General features: G+C 33.6%; 1 protein-coding gene across 1 annotated transcript in view; it reads left to right on the top strand.

Annotated features, from left to right (window-relative positions):
* Positions 1 to 18,149, top strand: part of LOC121423431 (aldehyde dehydrogenase, mitochondrial-like) — a 31,610-nt gene extending 13,461 nt beyond the window's left edge. The window contains exons 6-14 of the mRNA XM_041618770.1: positions 5,906 to 5,967; positions 7,434 to 7,562; positions 8,277 to 8,390; positions 10,684 to 10,783; positions 11,645 to 11,829; positions 13,662 to 13,826; positions 14,150 to 14,307; positions 14,892 to 15,006; positions 15,972 to 18,149. Coding sequence (XP_041474704.1) covers positions 5,906 to 5,967; positions 7,434 to 7,562; positions 8,277 to 8,390; positions 10,684 to 10,783; positions 11,645 to 11,829; positions 13,662 to 13,826; positions 14,150 to 14,307; positions 14,892 to 15,006; positions 15,972 to 16,004 — 1,061 coding nt within the window. The 3' untranslated portion in view covers positions 16,005 to 18,149. The remainder of the gene's footprint in view (positions 1 to 5,905; positions 5,968 to 7,433; positions 7,563 to 8,276; positions 8,391 to 10,683; positions 10,784 to 11,644; positions 11,830 to 13,661; positions 13,827 to 14,149; positions 14,308 to 14,891; positions 15,007 to 15,971) is intronic.
* Positions 18,150 to 22,307: the final 4,158 nt, after the last annotated feature.

Below are 22,307 nucleotides of genomic sequence, written 5' to 3'. Positions count from 1 at the left end.
CGGGGAATGAAACCTTTGGAACAAGTAGGCTTGTGTAGAAACAGAAAAATCAAAGAATAAGAATAAAGAAAGTTTGATAAAAATCGGACAAATAATGAGAAAGTTATGAGCATTTGAATATTGCAAACACTAATGCTATGGAGATCCTCCCTTTGGGAATGCGACAAGGATGTGTGATGTCACTGATGAACAACTCTCCCTTTGGTGGACCCTCAAAATGTCTCTTTTTGCTTTTTCTTATGATGATACAAACTCTATCCATGATGTTCTTTAAAAATATGTATTACATGCCCTCATGTAGAAAGAACACATGATCTATGGATAGATGTGATAAAAGAGGCAATTCAAGTGAAATATATATGGGGAGAGTTGTTCACAAGTGACATCACACATCTTTGTCGCATTGCCAATTTGCTATCTCCATAGCTATAGTGATCGCAATATTCAAATGCTCATAACTTTCTCATTATTTGTCCGATTTTTCTCAAACTTTTGTTGATCTGGTTCTTTGATTTTTCTGTTTTCACACATGCTATCTTGTTCCAATGGTTTCATTCTCCTTTAAATTCATGAGGGAACCGTGTACAAAAAAAACTACCCCATATGTTGCAATCTTTTAGTCATTACCCAGTTCTTTCAGTGATTTTCCTAGATGCATCAATGATGTTCCCAGAATGAAGGCATATAATGGAGTAAATATCCTGATTACCAGTATTCATTTTCAATTACTCTCATTCATTTATGTCACAAATGTGGTGTTCAAGTAATGTTGGGTCCCTAAAATGCTTGATTCCTCCCCCTTTTTTTTGGGGGGGGGGTATACATTATGCTCCACAACTCAAGCATGAAATTGGATGAAAGATGTTGAAGCTTTCTGAAATGTTTCAAGTACATGTGTTAAAAACACTTTCCTGTGATGTGTTTTACCAGCCAAATCAGTGATATATTATCTAATTTACAAGACTATAGGAGCCTGTTTCTAGTCTTCCAGGTTTCTTTTGAGCATTTTCAGGGCAACTTCTTCCCCTGCACCCCTGTTTTGGGGGTTTTTAATGCCGAATTGATAAAAGGCAAAAATCAAAGAATTCACTGATCAATGAATAGGTTGAAGGAAAAAATCGAAGAATAAACCAATCAGCCTAAGATAAAAATCAAGAACAGACTAATCAATGAACTGATAATGAGGAAAATAAAATCACAGAATCTACTGATCAATCAATAGATAAAATGCAAAACAAATTGACCAATCAACGTAGTTACAAGTTGGAGTTGGACTGCTTAGAATAATAATTCAATATAGATCAAATTATGAAACTACCAAAACTACACAGGCTGCAAACACAAAAAAGTAAGTCAGAAGAGTAATGCATGAAATCAAATTCCAGAACATGTTGCCTTTTTCAAGTGGGGCTCATGATGTGTTTGTATAAAAGATAATATGTGGTGTGGGTGCCATCAATTAAAAGTGTTTTTATTAACTGCTGTAATTAAAACCACAAGACAGGAAGATACTTTTGCTGGTATTGCTTCGAAACAATCATTTTTTTGTTCCTCTAGCTTTGGTTTTTACTGTAATAACTTTGGATGTATCTGCAAGTGGAATGGGAATATCAATAAAGGATGTTTTAAAGTACATGTACCACCATTACAGGGCACATGGTGTGAAATAAAAGGGGGGAATAATTTGATGTTTATTTGTAGGAAAATATTGAATAAGTAGATGTGCTAACTTGCAGATCAGTACAAAAGAAAATGATTTGTGTATATCAGAGATTATCTCCCCTTGCAATTTTCTAAACTCATGATACATGGGTATGCATGTCCATCCCAACAAAGGATGACTGAAAAAAAAATAGAGTAAATCCAACTACACTGTCTTAGACTTCCATCAGAATCGGATGTAAGAAAGAAAGGAAGAGAGGATTTTTTTTGTAGTTTTTTTGCAAAAAATATGCACTATCACAATTGATAAGCAGATTAGAGAGCTGGTGATGTAAATACACACCCAATAAACTTGGTTTACAGGTGTATGTGTTTAAAATTCACAGTGACATAAAACATGGTTTGAGTACTCTTAGAAAATTTAAAGTCAACTTAATGAATTATTTTTCTTTGGTTGGATCTCTTTATCATGAAAATTGAATTACATGTATAGATCTATGTGTATATCAATGATTTTATTTTTATGAAAATTGGCATAGTTATCACAAAATCAAGTCAAATTACACATAATTCTGACAGAGACAAATATGCACAAGTGGGAGAGTAGAGCTAAACCGCAGGTCAAGGAAATTGAAATACAGTAAGGTATAAAGTTTGACAAAAAGTCACAATAATAGTATTAACAATACATAACATTTATAAAGGCTCTTTGAGGCGTTTCTAAGCACACTGAGTGTGTTCTGTGTATGGTTTACATTTGAGGGGAAAAATTTTAAATAAAAGACACATGGACAATTCCATGGAAAATGTTCACTTTAGAGAAAAAATGAAGTTTCAGATTTCACTTAAGCAGTCAAATTTTCTTAAAAAGTAATCTATAAAGTCTCAATTTCCAATAGAAAAATCACAATATTGATAAAATGTTGTAGTTTTTTTCATCATCAAAAAAATAGAATAGTATATTGCAAAATGTAAAAAATGTGGCTATTTTTAAACAATTCATCTTTCCTGTCTCTACTAAAAGCAAACAAGGTCCCAGAGGTCTCTTTTAACTTTTGAATAGTTGATTAATGTTTAAATCAACAGAAAATAATCGTTAGATTTTATGCCATTCATCAATTTTACAGAAATCTGTCTTCAGATTTGTGTGATTTCTTTACCATTATCAGTGTCATGTCCGTTACGTTTTTCACTTAAAGTTTTCACAGCTTATAGGAAATTTGTCTAAGGGTACTGCAGATTCAGATTCTATGTTAGAATTAAACCCCCTACCATGTGTAGCAATTATTTTCCCTTACCATTTCTCATTTTCATAAAAATGGCGTAACGGACATGACAATTCGCGTAACGGACATGACGCCTTATATATGGCAAATGGCAGCATTTACAAAAACAAAATATTAGGCTCAGTGTCACAGACTGAGGTCAGTCTTAATTGTTTGAGGATAGCTGAATGTAATATTTCCTAGAATCTGCATGTCATTCAAGCTATTTTTAGAAGTTGGTGAATGATGAAAGTTCAGCTCTTGTTCTGGTAGATTTTTCTGAGAATTAACGGTATGTTACATAATTTTAGGATAAGATGCAGCTAGATCTGGCAACATACTCAGATCACAATCTGCATCATTTGTGTTTGAACAAACATTTGATTATCTTAGGTTCTTGCACTGACAGTTTGGAGCATGATAAAACTCCAACTTGTGAATTCATGATCATTGATGATATTACTTCAAAGTATCTGACTTTCACCAACCTTTACATGTACTTCTTCAGTGATGGCATGGGATCACATTTAAAAGCAAGTTTGTATTTGGATATCTGTGTTTCATGATGTATCTGTAGCTCTATGAATCCATGAATCTACAGTGGCACTTCTTTGCAGTATCACAAAGCAAAGGGGCCGTGGAAAGAATGTGGCGCGATCAATAAATTATGTCATCATAGTATTTTGGTCAGCCATAATCACGATTTGAATGATGTATCTTCAATTGTACACAAGCAGCGCGGACAATACAACGAAATTAGATACAGCCACATTTGTCAGCAAGCAAGATTGTAAGATTTAGAACATCCAAGATTTGATGAAAGGATGATTATACTCAGGATGATAGTTATTTTGAATGAAAAAAAAATCTCAGAAGCTATTTACAAGCATTCCGATTACCTTTCAACTCATAATCGATAATGAAAGCCCAGTTTCCAGGTACTGCTATTAAATTTTAATACCATTTTTTGTAATCTTAAAACTGACATTAATACTAGTACATGTTCTTTATCATACAATACATTCCATAATATGTTCTTGGATTTATACAGGTCTGGTAAATTTTGTTTTCTTCTCAAAAAAATGAGATTTGGTCTTCTCAGTGTGTCGTAGTGGTACGATAAACGTTGTATTCAATATAAAATTATCACTTAGGCTATAGCTATTAATTTAATGATACCTGCTAATAATATCTACATATTTTTCATTAGAGTGTTAGTAAAGGTACTTTGCTGTTACATAATTACATTCATTATTGATATTTCTTTCATTTTCAAACTAAGAAGTGCTGATGAAGTTCATTTCGTAAGGGTGTCATGTCCGTTACGCTAGTATATTATCAAATATTAGGGCATGAATAAAAAAAATAATCTTTTCTATCAACTTTTTCTCCTTTAATTAGGTGCGGTGGATGGAAGTAACTGGAAAATACTCATTAACTGTTGTTAACCGGTGTAAAATAAATTTTTCTAAATATTTTTTTGTTTTATAAATATTGTACAAAAAGACCCCCTCTCAAATTGCAAAATAATAGGAGATATTACAGATTACCAGTTATGATATGTGTCTCTAACCTCTAGCCTTAACATGTAAACAATTAGACTTGTACCATATCTTGTAATAAAATAATTATATTCGCTTACAAAAAGTGGACAAAACTGTCATGTCCGTTACGCTTCGTGTGTCATGTCCGTTACGCTACATTTTGAGCTAGGAATACAGAATGCACTGCAAAACTGTTGTTAAACACCATTTTATGGATAGAGCATGATCTTAAGGTTAAATTAACACCAATGTCAGGTGCATGCAATCTAAGAATTCACAGGAATTTTGATAAGCAATAGGAGGTAAAAATGCTTCGTCCATTTCGTGTCATGTCCGTTACGCTCACAAAGAGTGCAATTTCTCCGCAACTGTTCAACAAAACGATTTGAAATTTTATGTTTATGTAACTGATACTTAAATGTGTCTGATAAGCTTAGTAACAATTATCAAAAGACTGCTAATTCTACTGTATAAACATTTGAATTACAAAAATTTGTCTGAACGTCATGTCCGTTACGCTGGAATTGACCACATGATATCACTAATAAAACTGGTGTGCACCTCCAACTGACTAACCCACAACTGTGAATCATCTATTAAAAGGTCGGTTTTGAAAATGAAATAATTACTGAAGTGACAAAGAAAATGTTAGTGTATGGCATCGTCCCTTATTTGCAAAAAGGTCAGGATGTACATGTTTTAAAATGATGTAATTTTCCTATTTCACATCTGATTTTTCTGAAGTTGAGATTGCATTTCTTGTCTGATTATTCTCAATTCGTTCAAATATTGGGATGAACTTGACCTTTAAAGTGCATTACATATGTGTTTACAGTAATTTGTGTTCTCAAAATTCCTGTGACCTATATGAACCAGGAAGTTCTCATCAAAATTGTGCAAAGAATCTAAAACATGAATGTAGCGTGACTCAAGAAGAACATTTTAGTCTGTATCTATATTTAATCTTTTTTTATTTTGAGAATGGACATGAATTTTACTGTGTATAGTGAGCCACTGAAAAGGCAACTAGATGAATGTGTGCCTCATACATGTATATGCTATACGGTTGTATAATCATACCATCTAACTAGTACTCAAGCAAAGAAGCTTTGTGCTCTTGCAAATAATGAATATTAAGATTTGAAGAAGATAAAATCTCTTTGTATTGAATGTAAGTAGCTTTTTTTGCACATTTTTTTTTGTTCAATGTACTCTTCATTTTGTATACTTTGAATTTGCAAGTTATCATTTTGCTATATTAAATTGGAATGCCTTTTTTGTTTACAATTGCTAATTGCAATCTTCATATCATTTGCATATTTTTATATGTTTATCAGGATCATGATGAAATTTTGTTTTGTTAATTGTTTTATGAGTAAATTTGAATGTTTAATACTTTGATTTACATTCCGTTGGTTATCATTTCTTGAATAGATGGAAATTTCTTTGCCTACACCAGGCATGAACCAGTTGGAGTGTGTGGACAGATTATTCCAGTAAGTATTTATTGTAATGTTATTGTTGATTTCATCTTCCTTACATTTCTTTATCCTTATCTTGACCCAGTTCTTATGTAATATTACAAGGGAAGCTTGGTCTCAAGGTCCATGTAATTGTCTGACTTAGTTTCAGGCTATTATGAAGAAGAAATAAAGCTTCTCTATTTTATCAATACAAATGTGCATGCTCAGATCATGGAGCTATAGCGCTATGCTATAATCATGTTTTTGTCTTGCTCTGAATAGAGCAAGGATGGTTTGTCAGGCAGAATATACAATCGTGCATCAATAAAATACATATTATCCTTGAATAAAAAGGATTTGAAAAAGCAGGAAGAGGTGGGGTGTATTCATGTGCCTCTCAAAATCTGCCATAGAAAAAAGGTTGTGACCCTTGATTATACATGTGTGTCTGCATCTACATACATGTAAATCTAAATTGTCTGCAAAAGCAAGTGTCAGTGACATTAAAGTCAGGTGGCAGTGGGGGGGGAGTATTTCAACAACTGCTCCTTTGTTGTATTTGCCTTAAGGTAGTCATGCTGTCTGGAACGAGGATGAATGAAGGTATGTTGCTAATCCTCACATTTATCACATAATAGCAACCATAGAAACCATTACGTTAACATTTCAGTATGAAAACCCCCGAATAATTCTATAAGGGTAACATGTGATTGTATCATTGTAACCTGCCAGCTTTTATTCCAGATACATGTACACAATACCAACTGTGACAATGATGTTTTACATTAAGTTTTTACATGTATGCCAATTCGTACTTGTAATTACTTATTAAACGATAGTCCACTTATTCTCTTCATGTAAATTATGTTCAAATTTAGAAGAGAAACTAGGGTAAAAATCGTAATTTCTGAGTTTCCAGGTTTGAACCCGGAATCTAAAACTTTGAAATAGCAATGTCTCGTGTAGGATAACTCTCCTTTAAAAACTCTATTATTATAACCTGCTGTACCTAGGAAAGACAGAATGACTCCATCTCAATGTTTCTTCTCTGTCCCCTCCTCTATAATACTCTCAAACTGTGGAATGGAATCAGTTTGTGACTTTAGTTTGACAATAAGTGTGATTCCAATTTCCCACTTTTTTGCCACATGCATATGATGTACTAGAATTGTGTGTTACTGGAGCGTGCATGTATGTCATAAAAAGGTCAATCATAATAGATTTAAGTTAAAGTATAGGAATAATGTAAACACTTCTCCAAAAATCAGGAACAACATGAACCAATCAGCAGTGTGCATGTGGGATCTGTATTTTGATCTTTCAAGTTGTGTTCAACTGCAAGAGGCACCTGACACAGTTATGGTTATATTTGAAAACTTGATTGGGATAATAAATGTGTGATATAGTTGAGGTCAGGAGGTGGGTATTTTGAATGCATGTGGTTTAAAAATCCATTGAGTCAAATATCATTTGATGATTTAATTCATTTACCTTCACAGTGGAACTTCCCTCTGTTGATGCAAGCCTGGAAGCTTGGACCAGCCCTTGCTGCTGGCTGCACTGTCGTCATGAAGGTTGCTGAACAAACTCCGCTGACAGCTCTATATATATCTAATCTGATCAAAGAGGTATAATCCATGTACACATAAGATATAACTACAGTAGAGTTAAGAGTCACAAACCAGCAGAACAAAATGGCCATGTCCACACAACTATTGAATGTTACAGGCAGATAATTCAATCAAGGAAATTGTCCTGCATGGCTGTCATCTTTCCATAGCCCAATTTGGTTCATGATAATGGCATTTTATTGTAAGATTGATCTGTAGCATGAGCTAATTTAAACAAAACTTTTGCCAGATAAAAAAATACAAAACCATAACTAGAGTTATAATGAGAAATGATATTCCAAAAATATATCCAAAGCGTGAAGAAATATAATAATCATGTGAAAATTTTCAGAAATTTAGATCTTAATCATGCATGAATTAATAAATTGCCATAATCTTTGACTCTGCAAATTCCCAATGAATTTCTTTTTTTTTCTGCAGTCCACTGGTCTGGCAGAAATAGCACCAGTGACTGGCAGTACTGGTCGGTTCAACTCAATCCCTTGTCATTATATACCTGAAAATATCTTGTTCTTGCAATAACTAAAGAACCTCCAGAGGAAGCCATTTCAAAATTGCCTATTTATGCATTTGTAATTGAAGATCATATGATTAGATTTTTGGGTCAAATTTTGAATGTCACAAATTATGACTGCATGCCATCAAAAATACTTCTAGTTCTTGATGTGTCCAAATAACATGTCTTCCTGTCTATTTTATTTGTCAATTTAGGCTGGTTTCCCTCCGGGTGTGGTAAATGTTCTACCAGGATATGGTCCTACTGCAGGGGCTGCCGTTGCATCTCATCCTGGCATTGAGAAGGTTGCTTTCACTGGATCCACAGAGGTAAAAAGAAAGCTGTCTTGTATGCACTTCAAAGTATCATAAAGAGTGTCTTAAAAATAAAATCGTAATAGGATGGTTTCTTTTTCTACATCTTTAACCCTTATGTTCGGGGGCGGGTGGGGGGGGTGCATTATGGCCTCTCTACTATTTTTTGCTATAGATCTGCTACACAATCTTTTTAGTGCGCCATAGGCTGACTTTTTTACTTTAAAGTCTTGTACAACTTATGAGACCAAAGTTGAGATGCCCAAATACAAACATAATATTGTTCAAAAACATGGTTCGATGTGCAAAGTAAATATGAAATGTGTTTTCTACTAAATTCATAAATGTGTGATTATCTTTGCTTTTATTGACAATGGCCAATTAATTTTATGCCATTTTATGACCAAAATAATGTTGCAGACAAATTTTGTTGAAAATGATAAAAAGATAAAAAGGTACAAAAAACAAAAAATACATAACAAATTAAAAACACAGTACACAAGAATTTGACTTTGTTACTATATTTTTTCATGTACAATAGTAAGGAATGAGATAAAAAATATTTTCACCAAAGATTAGCATTCTAGGAGCTTTATTTAGTGAAATGAAGCAAAGAGTATTAAATTTTATGAATAAATTACCATATTTTATTCATATAAAATAAAATTCATGAATAGTTAAATGCAAATGCAAAGATTTTAATTCTCTACCATCCTGGAAATATTCACCTTGATTTTGTGATCAGCGGCTGTAGAAATTTCTTTTTATTGACGAAATAAATTCAATCAAAACATCTCTAGTGTGAAAATCCAACATTCAACCTTGATCTGTAATCAAGACTCAAACCACAATACCATGAGAAGATGATATTTTGTACAATGCAATACAATTTTTCTAAGACATGCTTTAAACTTGATCAGTTAAACAATTTTAATCATAAAAAGTAATTATGACCTCTTTAGACTGATTATGACAAGGCCTTAATGCCCTGTACTTAACTTGCTGTATTAATACTTGAATTGAATGGAATGTATTGAATGGAATTTTAGACTAACTGACTTTGTGTTGCGATTTAATTGCTAACAACAAGTCAGTCAAAGATGTAGTTAAGTTTAGTCCAGCATTGCAATAATCAACCACGAATGAATAGTTAATCCTCTTCACATTTGGATGTGTATATGACATCTACAGCTGAACGCCACTTTCTTGTGTTCCAGGCAAGTATTCCTAGCCCATCTACATGTATAAGCATGCCCTAAACATTGTCCCTATTTTCAGCTGTATCAGTTACTGTAGCATGTGATGTTTTTACAGGGTAGGGTGGCTAGTTTTGTGTGCAACCTCCTCTTTTTTTAAAGGACAAGTCCACCCCAACAAAAAGTTGGTTTGAAGAAAAAGAGAAAAAAATCAAACGAGTATTACACTGAAAATTTCATAAAAATTGGTTGGAAAATTATAGTTATGACATTTAAACTTTCAATTTATTTCACAAAACAGTTTTATTCACATCCTCGTCAGTATGGAAATGAGGAAACTGATTACATCATCCACTCACTATTTCTTTTGTATTTCATTACATGAAATATGAAAATAATTTTTTCCTCTTGATCATATGAAACAAAAGTTTTTCCTCTCTGAACATATGGAATTACCATTTTGTAACATTTTGTGGTTCAAACACGAGGGTCCTTATTATCAAATCAGTAAAACTTAAATTATTGTATGATTCAAAAAATAACAAACAAAAGAAATAGTGAGTGAGGGACATCATTGATTCTCTCATTTATATATCACTGAGTTGGTAACTGTTTTGTGAAGAATAAGCTAAACTTTAAAATGTCGTAACTTTCTCATTGTACATCCGATTTTGATGAAATTTTCAGTGTTTGGCTTCTTTGATTTTATTCTATTGATTCAAATCAAATTTCTTCTTGGGTAAACTTGACATTGAACACAGATTGGGACTGGCTATGGTAGAATTACAAACGGATTAGTATTCCATTAAAGTCTAGAAACTTATGAATATATCTATATCTCTATCCAAAAAAAATATTAGCAAGATGTCATTGTAATGATGGACTTCAGTCATTTAGACAGAGTCAATTCTAATCTTGCAACAAATCAAACAAAGAAATACAATATCCCAGAATTCCAAATAAATGTAATTCCAACTCTAATTGATACTGTGTAATGCATGCATGCATTGAGCATTGCCCTATGAATCATTTCAGTTTTACCTCTTTTCTTTGTATATTTTTTTGACTGATTACTTCATTTGAAGACCACCTTTCTTGTTTTATCTTGGTAGGTTGGTAAGATCATCCAGTCTGCTGCAGCAGATAACCTCAAGAAGGTCACTCTAGAGCTGGGAGGCAAGAGCCCTAACATTGTCATGGCTGACTGTGACTGTAAGTAATGATTAGAGAAGCTTCATCTTTGTTGATAGCGTTTTAGAGAATCTTACGATTAGACACCATTATCATTACAATCCTAAAACTAGTTTACCAGAAACTGGTTCAGGAAACCAGTTTAGAAGATCGCGATGCTAGCGTTCCCATTTGATCACCTGAAAGTGGTTTTCAAAACCACTTCACGGCATATTCACTCTAAGCGATCTTGTTGCTGTTGATACGTTCTCAGTTTTGCACAAAATTTGAAACTGCAGCGTAGACATTCTACAAAGAATGGTTGTGTCCTCATGCTAAAACCTTTTTAGCGAGGCAAAGAAATCTTGAAAACTATATTGCGAGGTGGTTTTCCAAACTGGTTTGGCAGATCGCTTCCAAGACTGCTTCGACCATTCTCTTACACGTTAAACTAGTTTCAACTATAATAGTTTCTAGTAAACCAGTTTTAGGATGGTAATGAGAACGGGGTCTTAGTCTTTTATCCCTGTGATTTCAATGGCTTCAAACCTAGTTCAAACCATTTTATTTCAATTGACTAAAAGTGCATGGAAAATGTATGAGAAATGTTCCACAGGGTAAGTTTGATTTCGCCCTTTCTCCTTGACACAGCGTGAAAACAAGCATTTCTGCGCAAACAGATTTCAGCGAGCCTTACAAAAATTGACAGTGCTCACTCAAGTGTAACATTCTGTCAAAACTTTTACTTTCATTGGATAGATGAGACCCAAACCCAAGATAATATGTGAAAAAAATTACCCACATATTGTATATATTTTAATTCCCAGGGCTTTTTCAAAGTGTAAACTTTTTTTATACGCACTGTATAGGGTATTGAGAAAATACACCATATTTATTTTTCAGTCGATTATGCTGTTGAGCAGAGTCACTTTGCTCTTTTCTTCAACATGGGACAGTGCTGCTGTGCTGGATCAAGGACCTTTGTAGAAGACAGTATCTATGATGACTTTTTAGAGAAAGCAGCAGCTCGTGCTAAAACACGTACCGTTGGTAATCCATTTGATGCTTCAAATGAGCAAGGTCCACAGGTATGCCTTCTATCATCTAATATACATTTCACCCTTAGAGAGTTGGGATTGAATACAGATCAGAATAATGCGGATTCAGCATTTTTAATTCAGGGTATTTGAATTCCAAGTCATTGTGATTTAGCCGTGAACCAGAATAGCCTGGTGTTAAGTCGCTGCCCAGAAAGCAGTAGATGGCAGGTTCGAATTCCACTGGTTCCAATTTTTTTTTACTTATGATTTTCATTACAGATCGCGCATGCGATCTTAAACACAGGGAGTAATGCCGAAAATTTGTTGACAAATTATAATTTCCTCCTATTAAAGCCTCTTTATTTATGGTCCGCAATATTTTTTTCAAGTACAAGTGCAGCAAGGAAATACTGTGGATTATCATCAGAGTAAAGTCGGCTGTAGAGGTGTTGTTGCTCAGTGGATAAGTCTCCGGACTGTGAACCACAAGGTCGGGGGTTCAAATCCCACCGCAGCACTAGCGTCCTTTGGCAAGGCGTTTATCTACATTTGCCACTCTCGACCCAGGTGTAGTAAATGGGTGCCCGGTAGGAAGAAATTCCTTGAATGCTCGATGCGCCCGATCAGGGTAGCCGTGCTAAAGCCGGGATAATAGTATGCAGCGCTTAGAAACATTTGTATTAAACGCTATATAAATGTTGCATATTATTGATATTATAATGTTGGGGCAGAGCTTGGCATGGGAAACAAAACATTTTACCTCAGAACTAGCTGCACTATTTGAAAGTCCAGTTCATGAATTAAAAATGAGATTGAGTTCGGATGGATTGCGGATTGACTCATTCAGATCATTTTTGTCCTCTACATGAATAGAAATATGCTGTATTCATTCCGATCCGCATTCACAAATCTTGAAAGTGGTATAGCCTCTATCTAGTTTAAGTGGAAATTCAACATAGAAGTTAAAGCAGAAACCAAAACAGAAGAAAAATTGTTGTGATCTATTAAAGTTTGTTTGTTGCTTTTTGTGACGTCACAGGCGAGCTGCTTCCCTATATGTCATGGGATATAAATTCCACAAAATGAAATTTTCTCACAAAATTGTAGATTGCTTTACCCTTGCATTCAATTTGTTTATGATTCCACACCCGATCCTATGAAATAATCATTAATAGACCATAGAAATATCTGAATCTAAAAAATGTATTTTACATAACATACAGGTTTTTCTGCTGATATAATGTCACCAAAAAATATACATAAATGTTATATTTTGATGGATAGTCAAATCTTCTTTATATGACACCTAGATAGATCCTTGTCATTTGATTGGTTGGTCTATATTTTTATAATAGCGTCATCAACTGTGCAATTATAGATCCATTCATCATGCAATTTTGGATCCATTCAATTTTGTCCATTGCACGTGTGCACCCAGACAACGCTCGTGTTTGCAGCATGCATGTTGTATGTATGCAATAATCAACAGACCAAGCTCTCACTGCATGGGCATATTTTGCATCGAAATTCACAAATATCATATGAAAAAGAACATTATTTTAGGTGTCCTATAAACCAAATAATGAATGTTCTTTTAATTTGTGCTATGGACAGAATACTTCATTCTGCGAAAGATGAAATGAATGATCCATTTAACCTGGCTATACCTTGTTAAATGGATCATTTCATCTTTCACTTTATGAAGTATTCTGTCCATTGCACTCATAAACATTCATTATTTATATACTATTCATCCTTATAGTGAGGCCGAATAACCTTGTAATAATAAGCAATGAGAGCACTAATCTATCAATATTTTTAGACAATGAATCCTGATGTGTAGATAGTGGTATGTTATCGCTTTATTTTGATACAATTAGGTTGACAAAGAACAGATGGATAAGATCCTTGGCTACATTGATAGTGGGAAATCTGAAGGAGCCAAGCTTGTGTCTGGCGGTGCAAGAATGGGAGACAAGGGATTCTATGTTGAACCTACTGTCTTTGGAGATGTTACTGATAACATGAAGATTGCCAAGGAAGAGGTAAGAAATGGGGAACATTATTTTATTTTTCCTGATAATTGCAGTGCTTGTCACCAATCTCAAGGCTAATTTGCTTTCACGTTTGCACAAAATTGCTAATTGACATTGAGTGAAAATTGATTGTAACAGTTTCAATACAAATAACCATATAAATGTTTGTATAATTGAATTGTGCTATGTGATTTCAGTAAATTCCAAACATGTTGGCCAGTGATAGATTTCCTTCAAGAGAAAGATGAAAATGTGGGTATATGATTAGTTAAACAAGTTGGTCTTGTCCTTGATATATCTGAGTTGAATTCAATAATTCATTTTCATGTTAGATCTTCGGACCTGTTCAGCAGATCATGAGGTTCAGTCAGATTGATGAAGTGATTGAGAGAGCCAATAACAACATGTATGGTCTTGCAGCTTCAGTCTTTACCAAGGATATTGACAAGGCTCTTTACATCTCCAACAGCATGAGAGCTGGAACTGTGTAGTAAGTAGATCCCAAGGGATGTTTCATAATGCTCTCTTGAAAAGTTTCTCTCGACATTGTAAAATGAATTCTCAAAATGTGAGCCAGGCATTTATCTAAAACCATGTACTACTCTTCTTTTTTGATTGGTACACAAATTTTGAATGGTATAAAAAAGCAATATATTGACCAAACCTATTTGGTTTGCCATTCTTCAGTTATTTGTTATATTGTTGTACTTTACAAATTGCTTTTTGACAGCACCCCCCCCCTTGGAGTTTCAGATATATTGGAGGGAGGGGCAAGCAATGATTGCTCAAGTTTAAAAGAACTGTGACAGGTTCATATTCAGAACTTATGATTGCTGTCATCTTCATTTTCTCACACGATGTAGATCATGTTTCCTGCTTTATTTCATAGTTGTCAAGTAAGGTTAATTTAAGAATTGAATGTCTTTGTTATTTGTACTGTAATTAGCCAATAGGGTCTAAGACTTTCATGTCAAAATTCTAATGGCTTAAGTGTTTAGTGCCAGGTGGTGACTTTGTCATGTGAAGAATCATATGAGGACTGTCTTTAACCATTTCTTGACTTTCTCCATACAGTGTCAACTGCTACGACATCTTTGCCGCCCAGGCTCCATTTGGTGGCTACAAAGCTTCTGGCAGTGGTAGGGAGCTAGGAGAATATGCGATAGACAACTACACAGAGGTCAAGTCGGTAAGTCACGGTCACTTTTTACTTTCCATCTGTTCATTGATATAGATAGGAAGTTTGAAAATTACAAGATGATTCTGCCAGAAGAGCTGTATCTTAGGAAATATGTACAGACTTCGGGTAAAAGTGAGTTATAAATGGTTAAACAAAATTCTAAAGTAAATGGGACATATAGTTTTGATATATGATCAGGAATACAATGTGTAAGGGGAAAACAGTTCAAAGTATGGTGACTATTTAGCAAAATTAATGCATTTCTGCTAAAAATGTAGTTTGACTAGAACTTTGAGTGTGAGGTCAAGTCAAAAAGACATAGAATATGAATACTATGTGCATTGCAGTTGATGTACGTTCAAAAATATACAAAATCACTTATACTTTGCGTGCATATTGATGAAAAATTTTGACAAGATGAAATAAAATGGCAATGTCAACAACAGTTGATACTTGTGACACTACAAAGATGCCCTTAAAATAGACTGAAATCTTTAGCATATAGGGTTTATTTATTGTCAACACAAGTGTTTTCTAACTTTAGGTGAAAGTCTTTCTGCTATTATGATCTTTTTAAACGAAAGATGGTTGTTTTTTGATACCTCCAAGACTCAGAACATATTGGTATTGCAGATGGAAGTCAACTTTAGATGGCTAAATTTTCAGAGATTATTGAATATTTTGATTTGATTTTACCACAATATGAAAGAGCAACCCATCAGCTTCATGTTGATACATTGTACGTGATACACCATGCATAACTCAACTTTGTGACGGGACAATAATACAAATACACTTTTCCAAGTTTGGGCAAGTAAGGATGAAATGACACATTTACTTATGCCTCAGCTGAGTGTTATGCTGGACTTTGGTTTATATGATAGTATAGTGGAGTATTCATTTTTAAACTCTGTTTTCTGAACAGTATTGTTGGTTAATGATTTATTTTGTATTTCTCATATCTTAATCTGCAGGTAATAATCAAGATCCCACAGAAGAATACATAGGCTATCCAACCCACATTCATCTTCTTTGCGCCATATACTCCTTGCTTGTTTAAAAAAAAAACTAACTTAGGATAAAATGTACGCCAAATACAGGGTATTGAGCACTGTTTTAAGGGTTCTTTTGGGTGTGTTTTTTTCTTTATATTCGTCGTTGGTTGGTGGGACTTTATGTAAAGCTCTGTTTGTATTTTTTTGTTTGTTTTGTTTTATAGATGTATTTTTGTGCTTGTTTACTCAGGGATTGTGAGGTCTGTGTTTTAGTTAGATTAGACTATATGCCATTTCGAATTCTGCATCGCCATGTATTTCCATATCCAACTTCGTGGCTCCCTAGTGACTCATCAGTTGTAGTAATGATTCAAAATTCTTTGTCCAAAGAAGTGAACATTTCTAATTTCATTTTTAGCTCCGTCTTCCAATCAAGGCAGTGAAAATCTTGTGATAACACTTTTTTTTCCTGCTTCTAATTCTAACTGCAATTTATTAATTTTTCACTTTCCAGTCTTAATGTCATTGTATTGCCATAAAATAGCACACTCTATTTTTATATGGATATTTTCTCTTCTTTCATACTCAGAGATTATAAGATTTACTTTGAGGACATATATGCAGATATTTACAAAGAAGTTATTGAAAGATATGTGTAGAATTCAGTAGAATCACTTGCTTTACTGCTAAACTATTGTTTTAATAATCTCTACTTTTGATATTTCAAGTTACGCAATATTGTACAATATTTGGGATTTTTAGAGTTGATAAACATTTCATTCTGCATACGTAGAAAAGGACAAAGGAAAACAAATTTATAGCCTTATTTATTTTCACCAAAAATTATAGGTTTTCAATTTGAAGATAGTCGTCTTCTTTTCTGCTGAAATTAATTGATATGTATTAGTAGCAGTCTTGTTACCTTTGCTACATAAATATATTCTTATGATTATTTAACACATTTATCATATTGTCATCCTGAAATAATGATTTATATTTCCATTTCTTACCACATGGAGCAAACATCAATCTGAAATAAGAATTTCTGTAATGTTTATTCAAGATTTGCTGCACATCATATGTTCATGTTTTACATTTTAGTACCCTTAACCCTAATTTAATTGGGCTATTTCAGACCAGGATGTTCAGGGGAGGGGAGGGGGTGACTCCTCCCCCTTCAGATTTTTGCCGCTGTTCTTTTACACAATTTGCATTAACTTTGTACACCAAATCATGTTCTTTTTTTAGCAATTTTGAGTCTGGCGTGGATTACAACATGTTACGTAATTCTGAAACTGCATGCCCAGGCATCGCAAATTTTGTCTCAAGAGATAAGCAGGACTTGAAAGTAAAAAGTCAGCAAGTGGCGTGGTAAAATAAAATTTTGTTGTGTCATCGTGAAATTTGTCAGTTAAATTAGGGTTAAGGCAAACAAATGAAGGAATTCTCAAAAAGCTGGAGAGAATAATCATATGCTGTCATAATTTGTCTTTCACACGTGCTAAGATAACATAGTTATATATTCCACTTGTGAGCTAAACACTTCTTTTTCATGTCATGGTATATGTACAATTATTAACAAGAAATTGGTATTTTTATATGTGGGAACCTTTTCTATGTAATGGGTCATCATAACAATAATTATATTAATGTATATTTCCATCTTGGTCATGCCATATATTGCTATCATTATAATTAATGTTTTATCAATGTTTGTAACCATGGTCCGTGTGCGTCAATTCTTTATCTTATTGTGTATCTATATTTTGTTTTGAGAAACAGACATGGCATGCCATTTGCATCTCTTTTTTTTATTTTCTATTATTACGATGAAATTCAACTACTGTGACCAAGTAGAGAGTATTTCCGTATATATTTATATGTGATCCCACATGATTTTTCACATTTTTGTTTTAGAAGAAGAGTATTTTAAAAAAAGAGTTACAGAGAATGCAATAAATCTGTACTCATGACTTTAAAATAAAAATATATGAATTTTGCAGCACACTAAAAATGAAATAAAGAAAAGTACTGAAAACTTATATGTCTATTAACAGGCTAAAGCTCTATGAATATTGATTACCTACACGGTATTAAAAAAAGCATTGTAAATGCGTATTATCTTGCAAGATTGGAAGTAAATATGGCTATATTGTACTTGTTTCAACTCGTGTTTTTTTATTATTATGTGAGAGTTAAAAATATTGAAATGAGAGAGAACAGGAATGTGTTTTTTTTTTTTGGGGGGGGGCTTAGAAAAGAAAGTTTTCCAACATTTAAATCATACCTGTATGTTAAGTTAGAGAAATATCTTTTGTACAATTATTTTATCAATACTGGCATATTCTAAGTGGCAATTGCTGAGAGAACGAGAAGTGAAAAAAATAAATATAACGAATTATCAATTTCAGAAAGATGATATTTCATTTTTATAAAGAATTGGTAAAGCCTGGAAATGGTTTTTACCGATTGATTTACAAGGAATGAAAAGAAGAAATCGAGCAATAGTCCAGGATAGAAGAGGCGTAACCTTGTTTTTTTATATATACAATATTTTTGATGGTTTCTTGTCAATTCGAGGGTGCTGATTACGAATCTGAATGATGCCACTCGTGTAACCTTGAGCATTTTCCGCAAATTGGCAAAATCCAATATGGCCGCCAAAATATGCAAATTACCCATAAAAATCCTAAAATTGTCTGCACATTAGCTACGAATTACATGAAATTGTGTGGCAGGAGTGAGATACTCTCTGAAAAAATAATTTTTGACAAAATATTTATTTTCCTCATATTCAAAATGGCCGCCATAGTCCATTGTATACTCTATTATGTACAATATAAATAGGGAAAACTAGCTTTCTCAAAAGTGAGCACTAAACTGCCAAAAAATCGCGATGTATGAACGAAGTGATATATGCAAATCATTATTACTAACGAGATAAATCATTTATTATATCATAAATGGGAAGATTTCTGTATTTTGATATCTAAAATGGCCGCCACTGGCCCAAACAGTATTGCGTACAATGGCAATGGGGGCCAAAAGTTCACAAGAGTGATCACTGACTAAAATGCATATTATTAAGATTAAACGAGTGGAATATACTGACTGAAAACATAATTGTTAACGAAATACATTATTAATATGTCAGGTATGTGATGAATGTTGTATTTTGATTTTCAAAATGGCTGCCAAAGGCCCTAAAAGTATTATGCACACAATGAGAAAGAGGGGCAAAGAAATCACAAGAGTGATCACTAAAATGCATATATATGTGATAAATTAATGGGATACTGTTTAAAAACATATTTTCTAACGAAATATATCATTCAGATTTAAAGTTTGTGTTAAATACTGTATTTTTACTTTCAAAATGGCCGCCATAGAAATTAACAGTATTATGCACAATGCAGAGTGGGAAACCAATATGAGCACCATAAATGCAAGTATTAGTGATCTATGGGTAAAATATTGTCCGAAAGCATAATTTATATTAAGAGATATCATTTATTCTGCCAGTTAGGTGATGAATACTGTTATTGGAAAGTCAAAATGGCCGCTACAGGCCCTTACGATATTATGCACAATGTGAATGGGAACAAATCATTTCAACAGAATTTGGCTTTGCTTGGTCAAATGGTGATGTATGAGTGGAATATTGTCTGAAAACATGATTTATAACAAAATATATCATATCTTATGCAATTTAGGGGATAAATACTGTATTTCAACATTCAAAATGGCTGCCATATGCCCTTTTTGTGAACATTATTTGTCTACACTCAAATTATATATTATACGATAAGGGCCTATGGTGCCCATTTTCAATTTAAAAATGCAGTATTTATCACCTTAAATACACGACATTATGATATATCTCGTTAGAAACCATAGTTTTAGACAATATTTCAACCTTGCATCAGAATTCACAATTATAGGCAATATAAATTATGTTAAAATTATATGTCCAATGTTACAATGTACATAATACTTTTAGGACCTATGGCAGCCATTTTGGATTTCAAAGTACAGCATTTATTACCTCCATAACCAATATGTGATGTATTTAGTTAGAAATCATGTTTTAGACAATACTTTTACTCGTATATCACACCAGTCATATGCATTTTATGATTCTCACTCTTGTGAAAATTAGTTTCTCCATTCGCATTGTACATGATAAATATAGGGATTATGGCGGCCATTTTGAATGTCAAAATACAGCATTTATCACATAAATGGCATATTAACAATGATGTTTTTAGTCAGTATTCCACTTGTTTATCTTAATAATATGCATTTTAGTGCTCACTCTTGTCACTTTTTTTTGCCCCGGCCATTGCCATTGTACATAATACTCTTTATGCCACTGGTGGCCATTTTGAATGTTGAAATACAGTATTTATCACCTAAATTACATAAGATATGATATATTTTGTTATAAATCATGTTTTCAGACGATATTTTACTCATACATCACCATCTGGCCAAGCAAAGCCAAATTCTGCTGAAATAATTTGTTCCCATTCACATTGTGCATAATATCGTAAGGGCCTGTAGCGGCCATTTTGACTTTCAAATAACAGTATTTATCACCTAACTGGCATAATAAATGATATCTCTTAATAGAAATTATGCTTTCAGACAATATTTTACTCATAGATCACTAATACCTGCATTTATGGTGCTCACTCCTGTGAATATTGGTTTCCCACTTTGCATTGTGCATAATACTGTTAATGTCTCTGGCGGCCATTTTGAAAGTAAAAATACAGTATTTAACACACACTTTAATCCTGAATGATATATTTCGTTAGAAAATATGTTTTTAAACAGTATCCCATTAATTTATCACATATATATGCATTTTAGTGATTACTCTTGTGATTTCTTTGCCCCACTTTCTCATTGTGGATAATACTTTTAGGGCCTTTGGCAGCCATTTTGAATATCAAAATACAACATTCATCACATACATGACATATTAATAATATATTTCGTTAACAATTATGTTTTTAGTCAATATTCCACTCGTTTAATCTTATTAATATGCATTTCAGTGATCACTCTTGTGATTTTTTTCGGCCCCAATTGCCATTGTACGCAATACTGTTTGGGCCAGTGGCGGCCATTTTAGATATCAAAATACAGAAATGTTCCCATTTATGACATAATGAATGATATATCTCGTTAGTAATGATGATTTGCATATATTACTTCGTTCATACATCGCGATTTTTTTGCGGTTTAGTGCTCATTTTTGTGAAAATTAGTTTTCCCTATTCAATTCATATTGTACATAATAGGGTATACAATGGCCTATGGCGGCCATTTTGAATATCAGGAAAATAAATATTTTAGTCAAAATTACTTTTTCAGAGAGTATTTCACTCCTGCCACACAATTTCATTCATTTCACAGCCAATGTGCGGACAATTTTATGATTTTCATGGGTAATTTGCATATTTTGGCGGCCATATTGGATTTTGCCAATTTGCGGAAAATGCTCAAGGTCACACGAGTGGCATCATTCAGATTCGTAATCAGCACCCTCGAATTGACAAGAAACCATCAAAAAATATTGTATATATATAAAAAACAAGGTTATGCCTCTTCTATCCTGGACTATTTCAAAATGGCGCGCAGTGTTGGAAACAAAACGATGACGCCATTGGGAACGCTCACCTGTCATGAATGGGAGCGATCGAGAAGAGATGGAGGAAGATGGAAGAGAGGGGAGAGAGACATACAGGGAGGGGGGGGGGGTATCTTGGGACTCGGTAAACAGTTTTTTCCTTTAGTTTGATACATTTGGATTCATCCGAATTTTTCGCGAATTCTCTAGGCCTACATTATTCAATTAGAACTTTGCACTAGAATAACATGATTTAGGGCCTATGCTGATTTGATTCCCAGTCATACATACTTTCTTATCCAAAATATAGCGTCGACGTGAAAGAAAATGTAAACAGAAACTTGAACTTTGATTAGACATGCTAGACGCGGCCAGTAAGGTACTCCGCATCGAGAGGGGTGACATCTTGCCCTCTCTTTTCCCATGGGTCGTTTGAAGTTACATTAATTAGGTTTTTTTTTATTCAAAAGAAGTTGGGTTATCATACCATTCCTTACTTTGTTGAATAAAATTGGAAAAGTATAAGTGATGCCCATTGTTTAACCCTTTCTTGACATGTCAGGCAGGGGCAGTAAAATCAAGGGCGTTTTCTCCCTCAGACTCCCTAACTCAACATACAATCCGCAATATGACACCTTAGGTTCATATGTATACCCGACTGGCGATGATAGGCCTAT

This window comes from Lytechinus variegatus, chromosome 1 (assembly GCF_018143015.1).
Source record: "Lytechinus variegatus isolate NC3 chromosome 1, Lvar_3.0, whole genome shotgun sequence".
NCBI lineage: Eukaryota > Metazoa > Echinodermata > Echinoidea > Temnopleuroida > Toxopneustidae > Lytechinus > Lytechinus variegatus.
This window is presented reverse-complemented; position numbering and strand designations above follow the sequence as displayed.